This window comes from Carassius carassius, chromosome 5 (genome assembly GCF_963082965.1).
Source record: "Carassius carassius chromosome 5, fCarCar2.1, whole genome shotgun sequence".
Classification (NCBI taxonomy): domain Eukaryota; kingdom Metazoa; phylum Chordata; class Actinopteri; order Cypriniformes; family Cyprinidae; genus Carassius; species Carassius carassius.
In genome coordinates this window covers 7,146,569-7,172,465 of record NC_081759.1, presented here as the reverse complement: position 1 = coordinate 7,172,465, position 25,897 = coordinate 7,146,569, and the positions used below count along the sequence as shown (strand labels likewise).

General features: G+C 35.0%; 1 protein-coding gene across 1 annotated transcript in view; it reads right to left on the bottom strand.

The window, feature by feature from the left end:
* Positions 1-607: 607 nt before the first annotated feature.
* The window catches only part of LOC132140721 (BMP/retinoic acid-inducible neural-specific protein 1), a 171,685-nt gene continuing 146,395 nt past the window's right edge, over positions 608-25,897 (bottom strand). Inside the window, exons 6-8 of the mRNA XM_059549637.1 lie at positions 24,847-25,083; positions 17,119-17,341; positions 608-1,819 (exon numbers count right to left, since the gene is read on the bottom strand). Of these exons, the coding sequence (XP_059405620.1) occupies positions 679-1,819; positions 17,119-17,341; positions 24,847-25,083 (1,601 nt within the window). The 3' untranslated portion in view covers positions 608-678. The remainder of the gene's footprint in view (positions 1,820-17,118; positions 17,342-24,846; positions 25,084-25,897) is intronic.

Genomic DNA, 25,897 nt, shown 5'->3' with positions numbered 1-25,897 from the left:
TACAACAGAGGGAGCCCACGCAGGATTCAGTTCACCTGGCGAGCGACAATAAACGGCAATCAAGAAAACTGGACGTCCAGCAAGAAACAGTGGACGTCTGTACTGAACTCACTGCCAAGCTCTCTTAGAGGGTGTTGTATGAAAGGACAAGACACAGTACAGTCAATGAATCCTCATGCTGTATAAACCTCATCTAAAAGATGCATGATAACAACATGGTAGTGCCTCAAATTAATTACTGCATTTTGGTTCTGCCCTTATGTAGTTGTCTTTACATCTCTAAAAATGTGTTATCCGGTAAAGAATGGCAGTTTAAGATGTACCTTTGTTCCCTCAAAGTAAAATCAAGGCCTCTGTGTCACTGGATGTTGAATTTAATAGTAATAGTGATCTTTTCTCGTATTCTTCTTTTTTTTAGGAAATGACAGACATGCTTAGACAAATATGATACAGTATATATTTTTTTGTTGTTGTTTGTTTCGTTTTGTTTTCCTTTAGTGACCTAAAATTATTTATCTCTGTATTTTTAGCTTCCATTTAACAATTACAATTACAAAGTTGTTAATAATACATCAAAAAAGCAAATCAAAAGGTCAAACAGAAGAATAAAATAAAAAGGATTCTCTCTTTTTTTTTTTTTTTGTCCTCAGTACCACATTTTACTTTCTAATTGTGTTTTCAGCAAAGTTTGGTAGTCAGGTGGTCTGATTGTTTCAAGATTTCTGTGTTGTACATGTCCAAGGCATGATTCACACGGATCATCTCACTGTTGTTGAGCTTAAGCCGATGTTTCAGCATACAGGAGAACAGGTCCAGCTGGGGCTTCCCAGGGGCCACCGGAGGGGCCAGACGGTTAATTCTCTCCCGTATGTCCAGCAGCAGGAGCATGATGGACGAGGACGAGTAGAACTGGGTCCCCTGTGTGTACGACTGATTGACCTGCTGCACGGCACTCCTCAGCAGGTCGGCGTTGAATCGCAGGCTGTAGCCAAACACTTGTATGTCGGAGATCTTGATGTAGATCTGCCGCTTGTTGGGGTCAGATAAGTCCACCGGGCCCTGGCCCGTGTCGTTCCGCAGGACAGTGGGAACCTTAGCGCGGCTTCGCAAGTAGATGTGCACCGTCTCGAAGAAGGTCTTCCAGCGGTTTCCCAACAGCAGGGTCCAGTTAAAGCACTGCGAGTTCTGCAATCGCACCTTCTCCCAGCGCGGGTATCCATGCTCACCGAACGGCATGCTCCAACCCTCCGAGTGGCTTCCGCTGAATGGGTTGACGTAAACGAAGAACATTGGGTCCACGCTGCTGTTGCGCATCTGGCAAATCTTCATTGACAGGCCTACGATCATGTGCAGGTAGTCCATGCGGTTCTTGTTGCTCTTAAGCGTCAGTGACATGCGCTTGCGCCACCGCGGGTCGAAGAAGGTCTCCAGGCGCACCTCATTGCTGATGAAGGTCGTGTGGATGTGCAGCCGTGAGTCCATCTTCTGAAGCAGGTACTTGAGCTCCAGGTCCTGGAAGTCCAGGTCCGTCTCAAAGCTGATGAACTGCTCGCTGCGCTCCGAGTCCACGTTCTGCGGCTCGCAGCGCCCGCGATACAGCTTGTAGCCCTTGTTGCAGGAGCCACATTGCGAGATGTTGGCCAGGCTGCACATGGCACAGCTGTTGTTGCCGCCGATCACACAAGGGATGGGGCGCTGGCAAAGGGTAGCCCCCGTGTGGCACACGCATGTGCGCTGGCTCTCCAGGAAGGTTCCCCAGAAGCCGTTCTCATTGCAGTAGAGGAATGACTGCACACGGTTCAGCCACTGTAGCACCGATCTGAAAGCAGACAGATAACAATGTAGTCAAGGCAGGTGGGTTGAAGGATCCATTAATAATGCAGCATTGAGTCCAAAGGCACAAAGCCTACGCCTCAGCCTCCTGACGTTTGTTACAGTCTAATCACTAAAATGGATAATGTATTCTGTCAAATTTTCCCAATGCACACCTCATCTTTTCTCTCGCCGCAGGCATTTTGCCTTGTCATTCTGAAAGCCTTTGGAGCTTTTCTGCTGAAAGAGGAGAGAACTGAAGGCCTGAATTTTGATTTCTGGGAGACAAAGTGCTAAAGGTTATGATGACATGCTAATGAACCCAGTGTAACAGAGTCGAATGTGGAATATTCTTACTAGATATCACTGTCTTCCATTTGACGTTAGAGACTCAGAAAGGGAATGCTACATTTAGCTGTTCAGTTATTTGACTGCCGACAATGAATTCTCCTTGCAACCAATTTTGGGAGGACAAATGTTGACACTATGCAGTGCTACCATTTGTTTGGCCTGTGAGTGATTGTTAACAGAATCATTTGCCTTTTATCATGTAATATATGAAAATTGATTTATGGATGTATATTATTTGCACAGAAGCAGTGGTGTAATGTAACAAATTAAAAATACTTTGTTACAGTACTTAAGTATTTTTTTGGGAGTATCTGTACTTTTACTTGAGTTTTTATATTTCAGCAAACTTTTTCTTTTAATCCACTACATTTCCTCTAAATATATTTGTTACTTACTACAGAATAGTCAGAACAACACAGACTGCAGGATTGCAGGTTTGATGAATCAGTGGTCTTGTGTTTGCAAGTTAGACTCATAAAAACACCTTTGCTCATGTGCAAACAAGTGCGTGTAATGATGTGCAATCTGACGTAATCAAGTAGGCTATATCACCAAATCACACACAGAGAGCAAGCACATTGATTTATTAGTCAATTAAAACTCAAAATTCCAGGCATTCTAAATTGTAGATGGCAAACATTTTTCTGTATTCTTTTTATATTTATATAATTTAATGTAGGCCTATTTAACTTAATCTATATCACACAAAGAGTACCGTTTTTCTGCAGATGCATAAACACATTTATTGAAGTTCAGTAAAGCAACAAGTGACTTATATTTTAGACATAACGATTACTGAACGAATCAGCTTTCATCAGTTGCATAAATCATTCAGTGATTCACTCATTAACACGTCAAATGCTTTGTTTCTGAATGAATCAGCCATTTGAATGAGTTAGTTGAATCTCAGTGACTCACTCATTAACATTCACTTGCTCTCACAACTACTGACGGTTTTAATGTCACATTTAGACTTTTTTTTGTTTTGTTTTTCATGTTTTAAATTATTTCACATATCGGTACTCAACGTTTTATGTTAAAAACAAAACATTAAGCCTATTTATGCATATGTAACTGCAGGTTAAATTCATCCATGTCCCCACTGAAATACATTCAACTATAGGTTAAATGCTATTTCAGATGCAGATTCCAGAATATATATATATATATATATATATATATATATATATATATATATATATATATATATATATATATATATATATATATATATATAAAATGTGCCTTTTTTCCATTTGGCATTTTTTTTGTACTTTTACTTTCAATACTTAAGTACGTTTAAGATTTAAAATATACTTTTCTTACATAAGTACAATAAATAGCACATACTTTAAGACTTTTATTTAAGTAATTTTCTAAATGGTAACGTCAACTTCAACCAGAGTCTTTTTCTGGTGAGATATCTGTACTTTTACTTGAGTATGACCTTCAGGTACTTTATGCACCACTGCATAGAAGAGTTAGCTTAGATACTCTCAAATTACATTTACAAGAAGAAGAAGAAGAAGAAGAAGAAGAAGAAGAAATAGTGTTAATGCTTAAAATTAATCATAAAATTAATTAACGTTTCAGCAACTCTAAAGATGACAATAGTGTCATTATTCGGCTCAAACAGGTGTGAATTCATTTCAATTTGTAGCAGCTATCTTTTCATCCACATACTTTTATTTATTTTTAATAATTTATTGTTATTTTTTGGATATCACATAAACAAATGCTGGATGAAAATGTCAAGATCAAAGATCAATCAATGTCAAATTTGGAGTCTCTAAATCTTTCTAGTGCCAACACTAACCAAAGTTGCACTATTTATACTAATAACCTTTAAACTGTAAGCCAGAAAATGAAAATCGCCATGTTTAATTTTTTTTACAATTTTTATTTGATCGTAAAACCTACTTTTTCTAACTCGTCCTAGGCTGTTGCTCCGATTGTCACAAAAATTTTATCAGATTATTTTCAGACCATGCTGCCAAAAAGTTATGGAATTCAAGTTGATTTGTCCAACTGTTCTTGAATAACATGCAAAAGAATTATACGACAAGCATGTAAAAATGCATGTGAGGATATACCTCCACAACGGTTAGATATATTGAGACCAAACTTGATGGATTTTATAACAAACATTACTTGAGACTCCCCGCACTTTTTCGGTACTGTGCCACCTAGTGGTTAGGAGATATGAAAAATACATATTTTTGCTTATAATTGCTGAATGGTTTGGCCAAAAATGACAAAGATTCGTTGCATTATGCCAAATCGAATGATATCCAATTTCCCCATGTCAGCCATTTTGGGTGTCGTCCATTTTGAATTTTGTCATAAAATGGTATAATTTAAGAACGCATTGATGTATCGTTACGAAACTCGGTAAGCATCTTTGACACCATGCCCTGATGGTACTCAAAAAGCCACCTTGTGGACATAGGTTATAATGAAATGTATAAAAATGCTAATAACCTTTGCTTACATTAACATATTGTAAAGGGACTTATGTGGATAGATCATGCCGAGAACATTTTTTGCCATAATTGACTGAACTTCCTTTCCACCATTTTGATTTATGTTGAAAACATACATTTTCAAACTCCTCCTAGACCGTCAGTCCGATTTTCACTAAATTTTATTTGGATCATCTTCAGACCTTGATGGCAAAAAGTTATGGATTTTGTGTCGATATATAAAAATGGTTCTCATTTAGCACATCATCAAATTTGCTGGAACGATGACAATCTGCATCTGAGGGCTGTATCTCTGCAACGCTTTGACATATTTACATCAAACTATATATGTGCCATTGTCACCTCATACTGACAATGCCACATCAATTTGGTAACAGCGCCACCTAAAACATAATTTTTCTAACTTCTCCTTGACCGGTGGTCCTATTTTCACCAAAATCAAGTACGATGATTTTCCAACTGGGCTGTCAAAATGTTATGTATTTTGTGTAGATAAGCGTAACCGTTTTCGTACAGCACTGCTACAAATTTTAGGCACAGTGCCAAACTGCATCTGAAGCTGTATCTCTGCAATTATTTGACATATTGTTACCAAACTTTGTATGTGCCATTATCACCTCACCCTGACCATGCCACACTCATTTGGGAACAGTGCCAACAATTGGTCAAGAGTAAAACCATTCATTAACCGTTAATTATAAATATTGCAAAAATTGCTAACTTTTGATTGCATTAGCCTATTGTAATGGAACTGGTATTAAAATATTCCTTGGGTCATGTCGACAACATGAATATCCAGTTTAGCCATAGTCAGCCAAACTTCCTGTCTGCCATTTTGATTTATGTTGAAAACCTACTTTTTTTTTTACTTCTCATCAACCATTGGTTAGATTTTCACCAAAATCGAGTCAGATGATCTTCAGACTGTGTTGACAAAAAGTTTTGGATTTCGTGTCGATAAACAAAACAGTCTTTGAACAGCGCTGACACAAATTTTAGGCATAGTGCCAGACTGCATCTGAGGCTGTATCTCTGCAAATATTTGACATATTGACACCAAACTTATGTATGTGACATTGTCACCTCACACTGACCATGGCACATTAATTTGGTAACACCGCCAACTATTGGCCAAAAGTGATAAGCCAAGAAATCATATTATTAGTGGTTGTATTTATTTATTATCATTTTGGCTACGATAATCTTAAAATGGTTTTATTTACTCATTCCTGCAGTTGGTCTGAGGCTTGCTTCTGTAGTGCTTGACCCCGAAATTGCTGCTTGCAACTAAATTTATTGTTATTATTCAATAAGAAAACACTTGCTTAAACTATATTGGGAACACATTTGCTATTAACTGTGTAACTATATTTGTGATATTGTAAATTTCTGTATTGGAAGTTTGGATGGAAACGTAGCTAGTGTTGATGTTGCAAAGAGTCATTATCCTGTTTAATTCAGTTCAACCTATCTGTTCATTCGTTAAGTTAAAAAATTATAAACAAATAAATACAAATAAAAAAGAAAAGTGAAACTAACTGAAACTTTTACAATACATTTAACAGCCACAATTAATCATTTAAATGAATAAAGGAAACATTTGATTATTTTTTTTTTTTCTCCTTTGATATTACTTGATGAATATAATATGATGATGAAGCGCTGAACTGAGAATTGCATGAGATGGAAGTTTGATTTTAAGTGCTGTTATATTGTACTCTTTCAAGTAGGATGATGCAAAATACATTTTTAAATGTTGAATTGAACTCAAACTGTGATCAGCAAAGAATCTCTCAGACTGAGCCTAAATACGTTCAGTCCACCGTATTTGATTTTAACCATACTAGCCAGGCAATGTAAATGATGTATCCCTACACAAACCACTAGACCTGTGCAACCCAATGTAAGTGTGATTAATCACACCCTAACTAATCATATCAAAGGTTTCCTATTTGAAATAGAAACAAATTTCTGAAATGAGATGTGCAAATGGAAACTGAAATCAACAAATACGAGCATTCCTTCATTATTCAATTATCGTGAACTTAATGTAATTTCCACAGACTATCAATAGTGAAATAAAACTGTAAACGTATAAGCATCTCTCATAATAGAATTGCACATGGCATTCAATATATATGAATAAAGCAATATTCCTAGTGAAAAGTTATTTGATTTTCACTTTACTCCAGATTACCAGACTAATAAAAAGCTTAAGATTAGTCCTTTGGATTTGAAGCCATACAAGTTGTCTCGCTTGTGGCATTTAATATTGTATTTTTCATATTTATTTGCAATAAGCAAGCTTTATGCGGTCTGACTTCAATGTGTTATATTCTCTAACTGCTTTCCCCAATATGGATTTCAGAGTGGTTTGCTGGTTTTATTTTGCACAATTATTTGTTTTGCTGAAACAAGTGGCTAACTTGAGTTTGCCGTGGGGGATGAGATGGAAAAGAAGAGGAAGAATGGTGTTTGTTTTCACATCCGCATGTTTGTAATGGCGTAAAGTGCTCTGCTGCACAGACTGTGTGATGTACCGCAGTTTCTCTCATAATGGATAATAGATGAGAGGAGAGAGAGCAGACTATAGATGCAAGCCATATAGTGTGAGTAGGAGGCCTGTATGTAGTTTTTTTTATTATTATTATTAAATTAAAATGCTCCAAAGTAATACTGTAACCTGTCAGATAAAACCAAAACACAGTATGTGTTAGCTGCCTCCATATCGGTACTAGACTCCATAGACAGGTTTGGGGGTAGGGGGGGTTGACCTTGCTCTGCACATTTTAGTCAGACAGAGAACTTGGAAACATCTCTGTAACATGCAGGGTTATTATAATAAACCTTAACTAAGCCATAACAAGTTATAAAAAAATAAAGATCAACAATAATAAATATGATAAACATGTAAAATAAAATATTTTACTTCATCCAGTTGCCAAAGAACATTTTTACTTGATGTACTAAACTAAATAAACCTAAAACTGAAATTAAAATTGATACAAAATTATAAAGACATACAGAAATAAAAAGAATTAGACAATAAAGAGACAATTAAGTCTCCTAATGCCTAAAAGACAGTAAAAATACATAAATAAATATGCACATATATTATACTTAATAATTATACACTTTAATAAATATGATAAATATTTAAAATAAAAAAATATACGTAAAAAAGTATTATTTTATTTCAGCCACATTTGATTGTGTAATCTCAATGTAATAAAACAACTAATTTTAATAAACTCTATAAACTAGATGTATTAACAATATATATATATATATATATATGTATTAACAATATATATATATATATATTATTGTTAATAATAAGCCCTCCTGCACAGCCTGACATGTACAATATTTCAGTCTATACAATGTGTATATGTACATGCACAAATGTTAAAAGTACCTAAGTAACTGTTGTGTGGGTGTAAATAAGGGTCTTTCTTTATCCTCAGAATGCGCATCATCACAGCCACGGTTTATCAGGTAGAGCTCAGGGAGCAAACAAAAAACATTCATTAATTACAAGCAGCCAGTACTGTAATGTTGGGGTTTTGCATAACTGAAATGACCAGCATGGTGTGCTTACTCGTTTAATTGCATCGTTTGATTTGATTAAATATCACACTGACTTTTGAGATGCATCCAGTAGTCGAATGGCTGAGAAATCCCTGAGGCGTGGATCTATCTGTCACTGCAGCGGGGGCTGTGCCCCACTGCAGAGCAATTTATCAGACTCGGCATCAAAGGGTGTTTACATCTACATAAATACAGTATGGGGTAAAGGGGTGGAAAAATCGGGGTCTACCACCCCACCTGCCACTTCAGAATTATCATAGAAGTCTTGTTTCAAAAAAATTTAAATAGTTTTGTTACTGCTAGATGCTCTAGGTTTATGTTAAAGTGTTACTAGAATATTCTGGGTGGTTGCTAGGCTCTTGCTATCCAGTTACTGGGGTGTTGATGTGTATACGGTTGATAGTGTGATCTGGGTGATTACAGACATTCACACCTCTGTTCATAACAGGAAGTCCAAGGGCGGGTCTACGTGGTGGCCACCACAGGTGCCCCCCCCCCCCTATAAGATGTCTTGTGATTGGTTCATTTTATGGCCAATTATTTTATAGACTCTACTGAAGTTCACGATTCAAAGAAGTGCAGCGTCGTCAGAGAAACAACACTTGTCGCGGACTTGGACTTTTACTTTATCATGTGTGGGAAGTCGAAACACTAGTGATGGGAAGTTCGGATTATTATACCGACTCTGACTTTTGAGTCGCGTTCAGCAAAACGAACGAAAAAACGAGTCATTTCGTTCATTTTAGCAAAATGTAATTAAAATGTTACATGTTACTTTCACAACACATCTAGTATTTACGCAAACATTCATCACACTACAAACAATACAAAACTAAAATGCTATAAAGATACAGAACATATTAATTAATTCTTTACCAGTGTCTTCAGTCTGTGATTAACTCACCTCTTGTCTGACAAGTCTTCGGGTTCAAATCATTCCTTAATCACGTGACAGATCCATGTGCTATTTCTGACATTTCTGTCACTGTGTTTTTGTTACTGTTTCTTCAGGATCTGTGGTGTGTTATTATTTTATAAATAAATAAAACCTTAGGCCTTAGTTAGGCCTGACAATAGTTAAATTGTCAGGCCTAACTTAGTCATTTACACGTGAAATGACATGGATGCATTCTGTGCATTTCATTCACAATTTGAAATATTCTCAAATTTAACTTAATGGATATATACAGGGATGACAAAAAAATTCAATTAATCAAAAATGTGCTTTATTACTGCACTTGTTTACAAGTAACTTTATTCAAGTGAAAAAAAAAATAAAATAAAATCAATAGGATTTACGTAATATACTGTAGAATTTAGCTTTTTTTTGGTCACTGGCAGCCACCCCATTTGGAGGCAATGCCCCAGCATGCCCCCCCCCCCCCCCACTGAAAATGCTCTAGACACGCCCCTGAGAAAGTCAAACACTGATTTCACTGATCTAGTTTCAGTGTTTTGTTATTACTGTATTCCTTTCTAATGTTAGGAAAATCAAAAGTTTGGGGTGCTCTTAAAATGTCACTACAATGTGTTTTATACCATCCAAGTAGCCTATGTACTGTAATATTAATAGAACCACTTGTATTCTTTAGTGATAAAAGCTCAGAAACATTTACTGTTGAAGTTTATTTATTTATTCAGTTATGGATTTTGAAATTGTTATTTATTTTTCATTTTAAACAATGTAGATGATTACTTCATGGTAATGCAATAGGCTATTTGTGAACACAACTGTGTATGTCAGGCCATATATCCCCCAAAATTATGCATGCGTGCTTGCTTTGGTGTTGCCACCACCCATAGACCCATTTCCATGATTCGCCACTGATGGGATTCATAATTATGTTTCACTCTAGAGCCTTTTGAAGTCTTTGTTTGGCATCAGAGGTCATTTGATTTTTATAAATGAGGTTTTTCTCAGGGCTCTGAACCGGTTCAAGGAGCGAAAACGAAAACTGGAAACAATTTTTTTTTTTAGGTATAGAACCAGAACCAGAAACAAAACCAAATTGTATAGTTCTGAACAGAATAGTAAATTATATTTATTATCTAGTTATTTTATCTTTCCATTTAATATTTAAAATTTGCTGTCAAACAATAACGAATTCCAGTAGTATGGCCTGTGCAAATGTGAGCTTACGCATCCAGCGAGTGAAATGCCTGTCCACACTCAGCTGTGACCTCATCATAGGGAAGTCCCAATGGCAATGCATTAGAGTTAATCCGAGGATAGTGTACGATCAATTCAACAGACCACACGCACCTGCAGCACTCTTGTTAATGGAGAAATCTGAATAAAACTAAAGGCTTACAAAAAAAGGAATATGTAGGCATATGCACAAAATAAATTTCCTTTTAATCACTGACAGATTAACAAAACTAAAGAAAAAACGTGTGAGTTACGGTTTATTGTGATGCGTTCAAAGGTTCTCGGAAAGGAAAAGGAGATGGCAGTAGTTTGCTTTATTTTGCAAAAGCTTTTTGAATGATGTCTTGCTTCTATCTGTATAACCAACAAGCGTTGGTATGACCATATCACACCGGCGCACACACAGACAAAACATATTTTGAGACATTACAGCCTGTTTATTATTAAAATAAAATAAAGTAAAAGAAACAAAAAGTTACACTGCTCCTTTGGACAATCTGTTTGCATTCAGTGTGACCAGCACTTCACTGTACATTTTTAACGGATGTAAAGGATAATGTATTATGACAATGAAAGTACAAAGCCTAGCCTGTAATAAATAATATTTTAGCATCCAGATACATCACGAATATGCAAACATTTGGATTATGCGAAATGAGAGAGTTAGGGATAAGTGTCACCTTAAATTAATTTGTTTTTGGATTGATGTTTTGATAGCCTAAACGCTTAGCCTTAACTTTATTTTTTATTTTTATTTATTTATTATTATTTTTTTTATTATTATTATTTTTTTTAACAACTAACTTACTAACTATTAATAAGCAGAAAATTAGGAATTTACTAATGCAACAATCTTAGTTAATAGCGAGAATTGGACCTTAAACTAGGGTGTGACCAAAATTAGATTTTTTTATTGTGCTCCTATAGTTCTTTATGTGCTCCTAAACATTTGAGATTAAGAGCAAATGTGCTGCTTGGGGGAAAACATCAAGCCCTGGTTCACGTGAACTCCAGTAAGACTGCAATTGAAAGCAAGCTGCCATGAGTAACAACATATAATTTCCACTTTTTCATGCTCCCAATAACACTTTTTTATAGTATATTGCTTATAGCTGCTTGTCTCAAAATAAATTGCCTTCAAAGCACAGCTCATGTTTTTTTGCCTTATGTGACACATCCTAAAGACAAGTGCTGTTCTATGAATGTGGAGATTTGGAAGTAAATCGAAAAGGACAAACAGTTTTATAACAGAGAGAAACTGGCTTCATCCCTTCAGAGTTATTACGGTGGTAAACAGCTGATGCTAGTACTGGCATCAATGATGATTTCAGACCTCAAGAGACATATGGGAGCACGGGGAGGCTGAATATCGAACAAGCAATCGAACAAAGTGTGGAAACAGCCTTAAAAGAGCTCTTATTAGGAATTTTAGCCAACGGGACATTTTTAAGGTTACCTGATCTTGGACTCAGGGAGAAGAAACAACAAAGGCAACATATTCATGTAAAACTTGCATCAGCTTTTTCTCAGCCAGGAATAAACAGCAGCTGACTTTGAGACGCTTCCCTAAAAGTAGAAATTGCATGATTTGCAAAAGGCAAATAATTGAGCAAAGACGAGGTTAAAGCTGAGCTCTGGTTCCTCTGCCCGAGTCTAAAGACAGACCTTGTGCGTCGGCACTATTGTATCAAGAATGGACGCGAGGGAATATCTCGCTAAATCACAGTATATATACAGAGGATCTGCCCTTAATAAAGAAACAGCAGCATAATCTACTTATTATAGAGGAGAAACGTGCTGCTCTTAAACCATGTACGCTTGGCCAGCAGTGGGAAAATCTGCATTTTATTTGAACACTTTTTCTGTTTTGTCAATGCAAGAGTAACAAAAATGTGTGCAGTTTAGTGTCAGTTATTATCTATTGTTGATTAACAATAAAAAGCATCGAAAACTATAAGTGATATTGCTAACCAGATGGTGACAAGCTTGCATGACAAAACTATTTTAGTGCTTAAAACTATCTCCTATCTTTCCTCATGGTTGCATGAAAATTAATAACCAGATCAGATTTAAACATAGCCGCATCATCTGCTTTTCATTTTTATGCAGCAGCGTAAAAAAAAGAAGCAAAAAACGAGAGAATCCGGACACTTAAATGTACATTAAGTCTCACAATTATGGCTTTCAGACTCCTCAGTAAGAACTTCCCAAGAAGACTTGGCAGTAATCATAAGTAAGCAAAGTTTGGAGCCAAATGAAGTTTTCTTCCTCTAGATAATTGGTGTGCCATCAAACTGGAAGCAGTGTGTCTGCAGAATGGAGTTAGTTAGCTTCTATCTCTGGAGTCTATGGGGTGGATGGAGGCAGTTTGCTGCTAATAATGAGCAACGGGAAGCCGCTCGGTGTCAGCAGGAAACTCTTCCTCAAGTGAGCAGCCATCTTTCTTTATCAGGGCCTTCGGGCCGAACAGCAGGTCAGTGGAGACAGAACAGACATCCTGAGTGACAGCACAGCTAGCACAACAACATCACTGATATATGTGGTTATTCACGGCTGATCTGAGCTCAGATGTTTCTAATACAAATACTTTCAGCTCTGACTAGATGAGTAAAGGTACATCAGTTAAGTTCTATATCAATACAGCAAGCTATGTTAATGAACTTGATAGAAGACCTGTACATTATAGTTATACTTTTTTGGGTGTACTTGTTCATTTAAATGGCTCTAATTATTGATATCTGTAGTGCATCAGTATTGACTTCTTCAGAATTCGTCACAGGTTTCCTATTTTGAATGCTTATGTTTCTTGGGGTGTCAAATAGATGTGTTGAATATAATGACGTGTCTTTCAGAAAACCGATGGCTGGCAGCAAATAACAGTAACAACCTTCCCAACAAGTTTTCAGCCTATGGTTACAGATGCAAACTTTTTTTTACATGCTTAACAAGTTAGAGTATACTTGAGCTGAAAGTTTGCAATGATCACTGCTAGAGAAGTTTGCATAATTTGGACAATAGGAACTTTAACAGTATATATATATATATATATATATATATATATATATATATATATATATATATATATATATATATATATATATATATATATATATATATATATATATATATATATATATACTACTCAATTATGTGGTATCATAGGGCTGTTTTTATTTTTATTTTTTTTATAAACTGTTGTTAAATTGTAGGCTATTGGTTTCATGATTTCAATTAAAATTTTGATGACTAAAATGTAATAATAATAATAATAATAATAACAGAAACTAGAAAACAAACAAATAGCATCTGCTTTATTGTAGCAGACATTTTCAAGTAAACTTGAGTAGTGATATTTGATACTACCACAGTATGTTAAGTTGAATTGCAAAAGTATGTTTGTATCCAAAGCATTAATTGAAGTTGCATTCTATAAGCACATGGACTGTGTTCAAATTCTATGCTTTCCCCCAGAGATTGTTTACCATAACGAATCGTTACCCCTGCTGCTTAGTTTATTCAAATGGGATGCTAATTTGGTGCACTGTTATCAGTTAGCTAAACTAGCTGCTCTGACTTTGAAGTATGAATCTAGTATGTTGCACATAAACAGAAATAGACTCTCTCACCCTCAGCAAAACAACACTCTACTTTGAAGTCCAGTGTTTAACGAATTAGCCCTTACAATCACAGGAAACTTTTCTATTTGCCGCACGCTGAACCGATAACATTCCCATGCTTACCTGGAATTAAAATAGTCCATTGCATTCTGTATTCCTCTCTCTCTCTCTCTCTCTCTCTCTCTCTCTCTCTCTCTCTCTCTGTGCTATTGCCATCAAACGTCCTTGATGTGAGCCCCAAAGAGCTCTGTCTCTGCTCTGTTCGGCTTTGATAACGCTTCAGCACAGACCTTGTCAAAGCTGCCATTGGAGCGTGGGTGAGCCACTTCCACATTAGTGACAGTTGATGCTCTCCAACTCCGTAACCGTATAAACAGTTTTTTTGTCATTTATTTTAGAGTTTGATTTATTTGCATTTCCTGAGTGTGCATATTATTCTCTGTTTGATAAGTCAAGTTTCCTAGTGGACAGAAAATTGTATTTGTCTGTTTCAGGCGGTGATTTTGACACTTTTTTTTTATAGATCACTGCACTTTTTAATTTCACTACAGTCAGAAGGATTGCTCTTCTATTTATCAATATCAACAGAACGCTTCATTAGCAATCACATATAAACCTTGAAAGGCTCATCTCATGGCTTTTGAGTATCAAGTCGTATGCATTATACAACACATATTGTTTCAAGACAACTTCTCATTCATTAACAGGGAAATAGCAGTGTTGTAAAATTCATCAATTATAAATAAACTTTAGCTGTAAAGGACAGGGTACACTGGGCTGTATTTTTGTTTTTCTTCTTCTCTTAGAGCAGGGGTGTCAAACTCATTTAAGGCTGAGGGCCGGATTGGAGAAAATTGTATTATGTTATTATAAAATGTTGTTAAACCCTAGCTTGCTCACAATTACATACATTTTAACCATACAAACTACAATATAATAATAATAATAATAATAACAACAATAATAATAATAATAAATAAATAAAAAAATCTAGGAAAAGTTTTTTTTTTAAAGATGATGCTTAGTTATTTTAGGGGTATGTCAATATTGACGCTACTCTCTGCCAGTAGGTGGCAGCAAGTCTCTGTATTTATGAGTGATCCACTGACTCATTGACTCAAATGATTTGTTCAAAAACAAAGATTCATTCAGTAACAAAATACTCGGAGATGCACAATTGGTCTTACTTTGGCTTTGTTAAAAACTTTTTTTCTCGTCGAAACAGAGATAGACAGCATTGTGACTAATATAACACACTTAATACTTTATCTTTTTGTTGAGCTATTGTATAAAATTCATTAATTTGCGATCGCACTGACTTTCAGGAAAGCAACACTCTTCTTAAAGTTAGATGTTGCTTAACTATCATGACATAAATATTAAAAACTAAATTTCTTGCAGGGCATTTTTGCCTCATATCTTCAATTATATTGTAATCTGATGGCCTTTATCCGGCAATGAAAATCTCTCATGATGTTTTTCTGCAAAGTTACAAAATGTCAGTTTGCACATCATTAAAACAACAGTTAGGATATTAGTATACGATAAATATTGCACACTCTTTGCTCATTTACTTTCTTCATGCAAAGCTGTCCAGTGCATCACAGTGTCATTTAATATTAGCCAGAAGTTGTGATTAAACTACCTGTTGGCGTTGAGATTTCAAAACCTTTTTTCCATTTCTCTTTAAATAGCCTGTCCGCCCTTCCAGGTCAAATCTCTTATTTTGGACATGTTTAAAATCACCAGAAAATTGCCACACAACCATCAGTTATAATAGCAATTTGTTCTACTTTAAATTCTAAATAAAATATTGTAGCGAATACACTTTATTTAATTTTTCACAATTAATTTAGTTTTATTTATTATTTTATATTATTATTTAAATCATCATGTGGGCCAAATTGGACACCTCTGTGGGCCGTATACGGCGTATGCAGGCCTTATATTTGACACCCCTGTCTTAGAGTGAAGATACAGAAAATAATAGTGTCATTATTTAGCTAAGTTATGATTCAGTTCAGTTCAATAACAATGCCAAAGTAAAAATCCATCAGTCTTTAAATAAATAAATCAGTTTCAGATAAAGCAGCTCTGTAGAAGACAGTAGTGTCATTTTCCAGCTCATTTTATTTTATTTATTTTCTTTTTGTCTGTACAGTTAAATCTTTCAAATAGCAATTTGTCAGCATGAAATCTGATTTATATTGTATCTCATTTAGGCCAAAATACACTTATTTAAATGGGAAGAAACTAACTGGCAGTCACTTATTATGTGTTGTTTAGGGAAGAATGCATCTAAAATTGATGATACTGAAATGATAGACTGTGGCCATGCATTCAAATAATTAAACAGAAGTGTGAGCCTACAACTAGCAGTACAGATTTTCTCTCTCTCTCTTTACCAGCAGGGATTTCCAAAATTGTTAAACAATGACATTTTACTCTGAAAAAAAAATATTTATAACTTATTTTAATAAAAGTATTTAATAATCAAATTCTCATTGAAGTACCACACTGTGTGCAGTCATGAAGAAACATCAACCAATTAGAGAAACCACTGACATCATGAACATGGCAGCTTTTCACAGACTAGCGGAGCCTTTTGTTTGTGTATTGTTTACAATTTTAAATAGGCTGAAGCAAATGACAATTTGTCACAACCTAGTAAATTACAAGTTATTTTAGTTAGTAAACGAATGTTGAGGTTCTGTAAATCACTAAAATAAACATGTTGACAACCTTTGTTAGATAACTCTAGCTCATTGGTTCGTTTTGGGGTGTTGTAGTGTGCAGTCTATAAAAATACAGGAGAAGTGTTTTCTGATAAGATCTAACTCTAAATAAATAAGTAAATAAAAAATCCACAAAAGGTGATTTATAGTGTAAAATGGTTTATTAGATAATTTAAATATTCTTCACACTTAAAAAAAATAAGATTATTTTAAGAACTGCTCACTGCAAAAAAAAAAAAAAGGAAGCAAAAAATTATCAATTTCCCCCTAATTTCATATTTTTTTTTAATAGTTTCCCACTGAGCTTTATTATGAGCAGTTCTTAAAATATAATACTAGTTTCCTGCTGTATTATTCTGTAAGGGAACATCAGCTCTCACCTCTCTCTGGGCATCTGGTGGTTGGGGTTGTGGTGGCAGCGAATGCTCAGACCGAAGAGTTTCCGGGCTGTGCGCTGGATCTTCAGTCTTTGGGCCTCCAGTGAACTCTGCATGATCCGGTAGCGGTTCTGAAGGTCCCAGTCGCTGCCCCACAGCAGGTGAACGCTGCTCACTGGCAGGAAGTGAGTCGCAGGCAGACGTTTCAGAAGTGACTTAAACTCGTCTAAGGTAAGAGAGAGAGAAAGACAGGTGCTCATTCGGTAAATGGCAAAAGCATATCCACATAAACCACATATTGATACTTGGAATCCATTATGGGAAAAACCTGTTAAGCGTGATGGAGAAAAGTATTGAATCTTACAGACAAAGATTGATTGTAACCACAAACACGGTGTCAATACTATTACATAGAGAGCCTTCAGAGTTCAATGTACAGAGTTAAAATGATTTCCATCTCATATCTTTCACCATTCAATATTTCAATGTCGCTTTAAGTCAACAAGCAAAACCATATGCAATACAATTTACTTACATAATGTCAAATTTCTGCAAGCTATATAAAATGATTTATCTATTAGCTATAGGATGTTTTACCAAAACAGTAGCCTAAAACAGTGATTAAATAACGGATTGACTGTTAGAGAACATTAACTGCATTAATCAGTAGCCTGTGTACCAAGCCCAAAAGAAAAAAAATTCCCTTGTTTGAACCTTGTTTGTTTGTTTACTGTAGTTTTAAAGTGCGAAACCAAAGTTTTTTTTTTATTAATAAATAGTTTTATTAAATGATGATGAATGGATAATAATGGGGTTTTAAATATGAATATTAAAAATATGAAATTTAAATTGGATAAATAGCATATGGATTAAATACAAGATCTAATATATACAATATATATATATATATAATTAAAAAAATTTATTTTCATGTATCATGAATTTTACGCTCATATAATTGCATTCTAATAGGCTACATCATTATTCAGCGCCTTGCATCATGTTTTTCAGCAACCGGTGTGATAAATGGGTAAATCAATTTTATGCACATTTATTTATTTATTTATTTAGTTAGTTAGTTAGTTAGTTAGTTAGTTAGTTAGTTAGTTAGTTAGTTAGTTAGTTAGTTAGTTAGTTAGTTAGTTAGTTAATGTTTTTTATTGCACAAAAAATTGTTTGCTTTTAAGTTAATGCAAATACTTTTTATTTTATTTTTTATTTTTTTATTTGGACACCAAAAACAGGATGGAGATCTTTATTTTGAAAGAGCACCAAGGCCAAGGCCAATCCTCTGCAATCTCACAAAATCCTGTCGATAGCACTGAATCATGATTAAACAGAATAGACTCTTTTTCATGTTTACTTTAAACCATGTTTTGGTAGAGTTTAGCTACAATCCTACAGGATCGAACACCAGTGATTTAAACAAAATATATGTCACATTTCATACGGGAATCCAATGACACAGTCATTTCAGACAGCAGTCAGGTGAGCACTAACTATGAACGTGCCTGTAGCCTGTGGCACATACTAGACATGTGTCTGTTTGAGTGCAGTCAAGGTTGGTTGACAGTCCATTTAAATATTTGCAGCATGGTCATACTGTGAATGCCAGTATAATGGTCTAAACATGCACTCATGGTGTTTAACTACTCAACCTGCTTGTTTCCTTTCATGTGTTTGATATGCTATTAAAATGACACAGTGTGGCATCTGAATCCAGAAAGCACCACAGGCATAGACGCAATGACACATGACTGTCTGCAGAGTGCCTGTGTTTACTGGTGTGTTACTTGATGAAAATTATGTGTCAAGAGGAAAAAGGAACCGAGAATTTGCACACACACATACACATGCACAGTAGAGCCGTAATGATACAAACACTGTCATCTTTTCCCAAGAATACTGGCAATGCATTTATCACTGCCTGTACACATAAGGTTTATTTCCTTTTTTTCTTTTTTTTTTTTGCATGTGTGAAAAAAAGGAAGATTGCTATCTTCATATGTCATCACTGGTAATACTTCAGTATAAGTATCCACCAATAAATTACTCACAAATAATTAACAAACTATTAACTCACAGTTTATAAACTGTAGTTATTATATTAATAGACTGTACAAACAGTGAGTTCTTCATTCATTATCACTGTAATTAACACAATTATTAGTTTTTATTAAAATGCCATGAATTAATTGATTTAAAACAATAGTTATCAAACACAATCACATTCATATTTAGTGTTCCTGTTTACAAATACATTAAGGACACACACACACACACACACACACACACACAGGCATATGTTTGCTTGTTTACAAGGACTATCCATAGGCAGAATTATTTTTATACTGTACAAACTGATTATTCTATCCCCTAAACCTAACCCTCACAGAAAAGTATATTATTTGTTATTTAATGTTTATTATAAAATTAAATAACATTTGAATAACATATAAAATGTATTTATTAATTTCCTGTGACGTAATCTAAACTGAGAACTATTTAGGGTTAATTAGTTAAACAATAATAATTTGGTTAATTACAGTGACAATGAATAGAACTCATAAGTCTATTAATGTATTAACCACAGTTAACAATAAACAGTTTACAAAAAAAAAAAAAAAAAAAATCTAAGAACTCTATTAGTGTATACTTATTATAAAGTGTCACCCAATCATTTATAAATCTCCTGACTACTAGTATTTCAAAATGATGCTTTTACAGGTGATGACAGGAGCCTCTGGGTCTTTGGCTGTGCAACTACTCTCAACAATTGGGACACTTAATGTTTGCACTAAAAATCCCAGAGGCTTCCTAATTTTTCAGCCTATTATGACTGGAGTTATCCAAACAGTTTATATCGGACAAAACGGTGACAATCATTTTCAGTCACACTTCTAAATGATGAGTTAAGTGATGATTTAAGAACTTACTGGCATTAAATTAAGACTTTATTAACACATACAAACAATTATTACTTCCCTAATTGATCAACTTGACATTTCAGAAGATTCATCTGTTCATGCTGGAGCGTTTTCTCCTTGGGCCTTTCCAGAGAAATATTGCGGTGACCTTGAGGTTCACAGACTCAATTTGAGTGCCCTCTGCTCTATATAAATATATTGCAGTGTCTGGTTTTATTTGGACCTTTTATTACTGGTTAATAATATATAAGCTAGCATGCTCATAAGGTGGATATTGAGCAATCACCTTGGGGAGTAACCTATTTCTGTTTTATGTTTTTTGTTTAGAAATATTTGATAAGCAAGGTGAAAAATTTCTGTCGGCTTGTGAGCTGAATTAAATGTGATCTAAGCAGGACAGCCATTTAACGTCGATGTCATTCAGCTAACCCTTCCACAACCATTCTGCAATGTTATACAGTAATGTTCATCAGATGAATGCTGTTAACTGAATTTTCATGACTGAAAATATTAAACCAGGGTTAAGCGAAAATGTTGAAATAAAAATAAATAAATAAAATAATGAACATGTATTTATTTATATATATATATAACCTGTGATACTCAATGATTCTAAATTGTATTCATACTAAAATAAGTAATATTTAAGTTTTTCTACTTCAAAATTATGTTTAATTCATTGTGTTAGTTGCCATTCCTTATGTAATGAATTTTGGAATTTATTACTGGTGTCTGAGTGGGGGAAAAGTTTCTTCAACCTTTTTTTTTATATATATATATATATATATAACTACCTGAAGGTCATTATCCAGGTGATGTTCTACATCAAGGACCAATGATTTTACAATCATCATTTTTGGTTTAACTGTACGTAGTTACAGAGTTATTAATGCATGAACAGACCTTTTAAGTTGCTCATATCCAGCATACTTTTCATTACTCATTTAATGGACTAATGATGCCTGAGATTGTGTTCCTTCAGCAATGCAATTTACTATTGCTAGATCAGAAAGGTGCTATAAAAGTGACATTAACAGACCAGAAACATGACAAGCTTCCTTTAATGGTCAGACATTATTTAAATATATTAATAAATAAGCTTTTCATTGATGCATAGTTTGTTAGGATAGGGCAATATTTGGCCGAGATACAGCTATTTAAAAGTCTGGAATCTGAGGGTGCAAAGAAATCGAAATATTTAGAAAATTGCCTTTATTGTTGTCCAAATGCAGTTCTTAGCAAAAACATATTACTAATAAAAAATTAAGTTTTTTATATATTTACATTAGGAATTTTACAAAATATCTTCATGGAACATGATATTTTCCTAATCATTTTTTGCCCTTAACTGTCACCCCCCATTTTTTAAATAGGCATTAAAGTGCACTATACACACTAAAATTGCTGTAATTTATGAACACTTACCACGCAAAAGTGGAACCTTTTCAAAAAATTGAAGTATCAAAAAGTTTAGAAGTGAAAGTGAAAAGTGAAAGTGAAGTGACATTCAGCCAAGTATGGTGACCCATACTCAGAATTTGTGCTCTGCATTTAACCCATCCAAAGTGCACACACACAGAGCAGTGAACACACACACACACACACACACTGTGAGCACACACCCGGAGCAGTGGGCAGCCATTTATGCTGCGGCGCCCGGGGAGCAGTTGGGGCTTCGATGCCTTGCTCAAGGGCACCTAAGTCGTGGTATTGAGGGTGGAGAGAGAACTGTACATGCACTCCCCCCACCCACAATTCATGCCGGCCCGGGACTCGAACTCACAACCTTTCGATTGGGAGTCCGACTCTCTAACCATTAGGCCACGACTTCCCAAACTTATTTTTTTAAATGTACTCGTGTACATTAAGTTTAAATGTAATCGTGTACATACAATGTAAATGTAATAATATGCGCTATATTAATTTTATTCTATTTATTATAAATATTGTACATAACAGGTTTTACTCTAAAATTGGTATAAAATTAAAGCCTTGTGTCTAAATAAGTTATGTTATGAATTTGAAGTTGATATGAAAAAATTGAGGTTCCTGTGAGATTTTATTTAGGGCGTAATACCACATACAGCCACTGGGAGTCATCAAAACTATTTTGAATTTTGCTTAATGAATTTTTCTCTAGATTTCTCTGTGAATTTTACTTCTATCTCAAAATAACCACCAAATATGAAATCCTGAGACACAGACCTTTCCAATGATATATTTGTTGCCAAGATTATAAAAAGTTTTGGTTCTAGAAGACCGTAATGCATTATGTTTTATGACACTTGACCCTGCCCACTAAGGGGGAGGTGACCGCCATTGGATTTTTAAGTACCATTTCCATGATAAAGCAATGTCTGATTTCAAAATGGTTTCACAGGATGAATCTTGGGCTTCTTAGCTTTCAAATGATATATGATTTATGATGATTACTAAAAGATTTTATAGAGAAAAAGACAACAACAAAAAAGAGTGCCAATCGTCCCACAGGTGGGACGGTGACAGTTATGGAAAAATCACTAATTTTGACCCATAAAATGTATTTTTGGCTGTTGTTACAAATATTCCCCAGGTACCTAAGAATAGTTTTGTGGTCAAGGGTCACATAAAAGGACTAAAGCAATCAAGACAATATATATATTTCAACAATTTTAAAGTCAGTTGTTTTCTATAGCACTTTTCAGAATAGAAATTGTTTCAAAGCAGCTTTAAAGAAAATGATGTTAATGTTTCTAACATCTTAATATCTTCCTGCCTTTTAGCCGCATTTAGCAGATTAGGGTTGGACAATGATGTAGTAACATTTTGCAACAGTATTAACAATCAAGCAGCTGATTTGTGCTATACAGTGTTGCTTCAGCGTTGCATTGTGTGTGAGTATGTTGTAAGTGTACTGTATGTATACATACTTATATAGCCAAAATGTGTCAGTGATGATCTGGTTACACATGTAAAAAAATAAACAAATCAATAAATAAATAAATAAATCTCGAACCATACACTGGTGATAGAAGCACATTTAGGTTTGCTGGGTGTTTAGTTTTCAATTTTGTTCGTTCTCTTAAACCGACAGACAAAATCTAAATGGGATACACATACTGTCATGTTTGCTATGCAATGCAGCTCTGATATCAGAAAAGTAGTTGGTGGGAATAGAAGATTCATTCATAAACCTGCACAGCCTTTCTGCGAATCCATCTTTTGGGAGCGGGAATGGAGCAGAGCTTTCGCCCGTGGCGTACGATTTCAGTTAAGGCAGTGGGGTGAAATTGACTGTTACAATAAACCGCAAGAAGTGCCTCTTCTCCCAGAGAAAGCATTGTGGGGTGCTGAATTATTCATGCTTGCTTTATTGCAGATTGGCTCACAGAAAGGAGTTAGCATGCAAGTCCTATGCAGAGTTTTCAGTACAAGGCAGCTCACAGAAATCAACAACAGACTCAGCATATAAGCAAATGATTGATAACATTTAAAGCTTATGGTTGACCGGACAAGGACAGCCTAGATTCAGTAAGTTTGCTTAAATATGCAGTCATTTGTTACCCATTTGCATTACATAAATTTTTAGTTATTATGTTCATTTGATTGCTGTTCAAGCATTTGGAGTCAGTAAGACTTTATTCATCGAGGATGCTTTAAATTGATCAAAAGTGAGAGTAAAGACATTTAAAATGTTACAAAATAACTTTCTATTCATAAAATTCAGCAGCACAACTGTTTTCAACATTTATAATAATCAGATATATTTTTTGAACAGCGAATCAGCATATTAGAATGATTTCTGATGGAATATGTGTATATTTTATATATATATATATATATATATATATATATATATATATATATATATATATATATTAGCAATAACAAATAAATATGAATCTTTTTAGTTATAATTGATGCATTATTTTTCAGCATGGAGTCAACTTCCTTATATTTTCTGATTCGTTGACTGAATGCAAATAATAAAATGATGTTCCCTCAGCAAAAATGAGTGAAAATGCAAGTATAATGCCTGTATAGACGGCTGCCGTATAATGAGCACTGAGTGTATGCCTAGAGAAGAGCTGAGAGCAGCTCCTCTATTGAATGAGCAAACAGAAGTCTTCTGTTTAATTCAAGCAAAATCAATGAAGATGACTTCAAACGTCACTTAGCCCAATTAGCGCAGCCGTGGTAGTGTGTGGTGGTGAGAGCGTTGTCGAAATCGATCCACGAATGGGATTACAACACCTGACTCCAATGCTCGCTGTCGCCACGTCTACTTATTAGTCATGATGTGTGGCGTGGTGAAACTGTCAAATTTGACAATGGATCAAAAAATTGGCTCTAGACCAGACTTGCTGACAGACCTGACAAGCTAACTTGCCGGAAAATGCTGTCAGATCATCGTGTTGCCATTCTGTGAGCAGACTCAATTTACCAATAGGGTTTTGAAAGGATGTTTCCACTGAAAAAGTATAGATAGCAATTACTTTATTTTGGTTTTGGTGTTGAGTGGCCATCTATCCAGTTTAGACAGCTGGGTTTTAAAATATCACTTCTTATTCTAATTAAATTTATTGAATGAATATATGTATTTCCATGAAATATGACACATACTGTACATTTTATCAAGTTGACCAGTTTGCCAAAAATGTCCCCAATAATCATATAATTTTAAGTGGGGAAATATCATCCCTTGATGATATTCTTTATTTCTTTTTCAGTTTTTTCTTTTTCAGTTTTCTTTTTATCCTGGAAATCTGAGTCCTGAAAAGTGTCTAGCTTTTTGGTGTTATTGAAATGGCTGCTTCAGTGTTACCTGAGTTCTCAAAGTCATTGTAAGACGCTTCCCAAGTCTCTGCCATGCCGATGAGCGTGTTCTCCATAATCTGGAGGTCAGTGGTGGGACAGTTGCATTGTGGGAACTCATCGGCACACTGACAGATGCACTGGCTGTTCTGGCAGATGTATTCTCCCTCCCCATTACACATGATGTAGCTGAGAGCTGACTGGACGAACTTCTCCTGAAGGTACTCGGGGAAAATGACCTGCAAACCTGAAAACGGGAAAGAGAATCAATGTTAAAGTCATTACAGTGATCCAAAGACATTATTGATTTCACATCAGTGAGCAACAGGTAGAAATGCTGCAGATAGCCGATGACAGAACTTTCTTGATTTCACATTAAGCAGCGCATCAGCCCATTCTGGATACGAGCACCTAATACGGACCCACATACAGTATAGACCCTACGACACATGTTTACAGTTCAGCTCCAGTAAATGTGCTCAGAATATTCTGCCGACAGTGACAGTGAATCATGCTGTCGGAGAGCAGCAAGTTTGTTGTGAAAGTTTTGCCAGAGGTCCACTTGACTTTGAACTGTCCCCTTGGAGTGGGAGGACTTTACATAATGGAATAAAACGGAGGAGTGATTGATGTATTCTGTCGTGAATGGCTTCGGCTTATTTACCAGGGCTGTCATAATATCCTTCGCTCTGTGTGTGTGTATGTGCACGTGAATGCACGTTTGTAATGCACATTTGTGCAATAGGAATACACAACATAGTAACTTATGTGAATGATTCTTTAGATCATCAAAATTTAAGTGACCAACTAGAACACCTAGGGCTCAGAGAAATCAAATATAAGGTTTATTTATTTTTTATTTTATTTTTTGGTGATTCCATTTGAATGTTTAATAAAATTTTAATAATACAAAATATTTATAATTAATGGATTACCTTATTAGTTGCATACATCATTTTACATCAAATTCTTACATGTAATCAATAAATTAAATAAGAATATTATCAACAAGTGGCACACAGGCTACATTTGAAAAAAGCGTTATGTGTTCCTCAAAGATG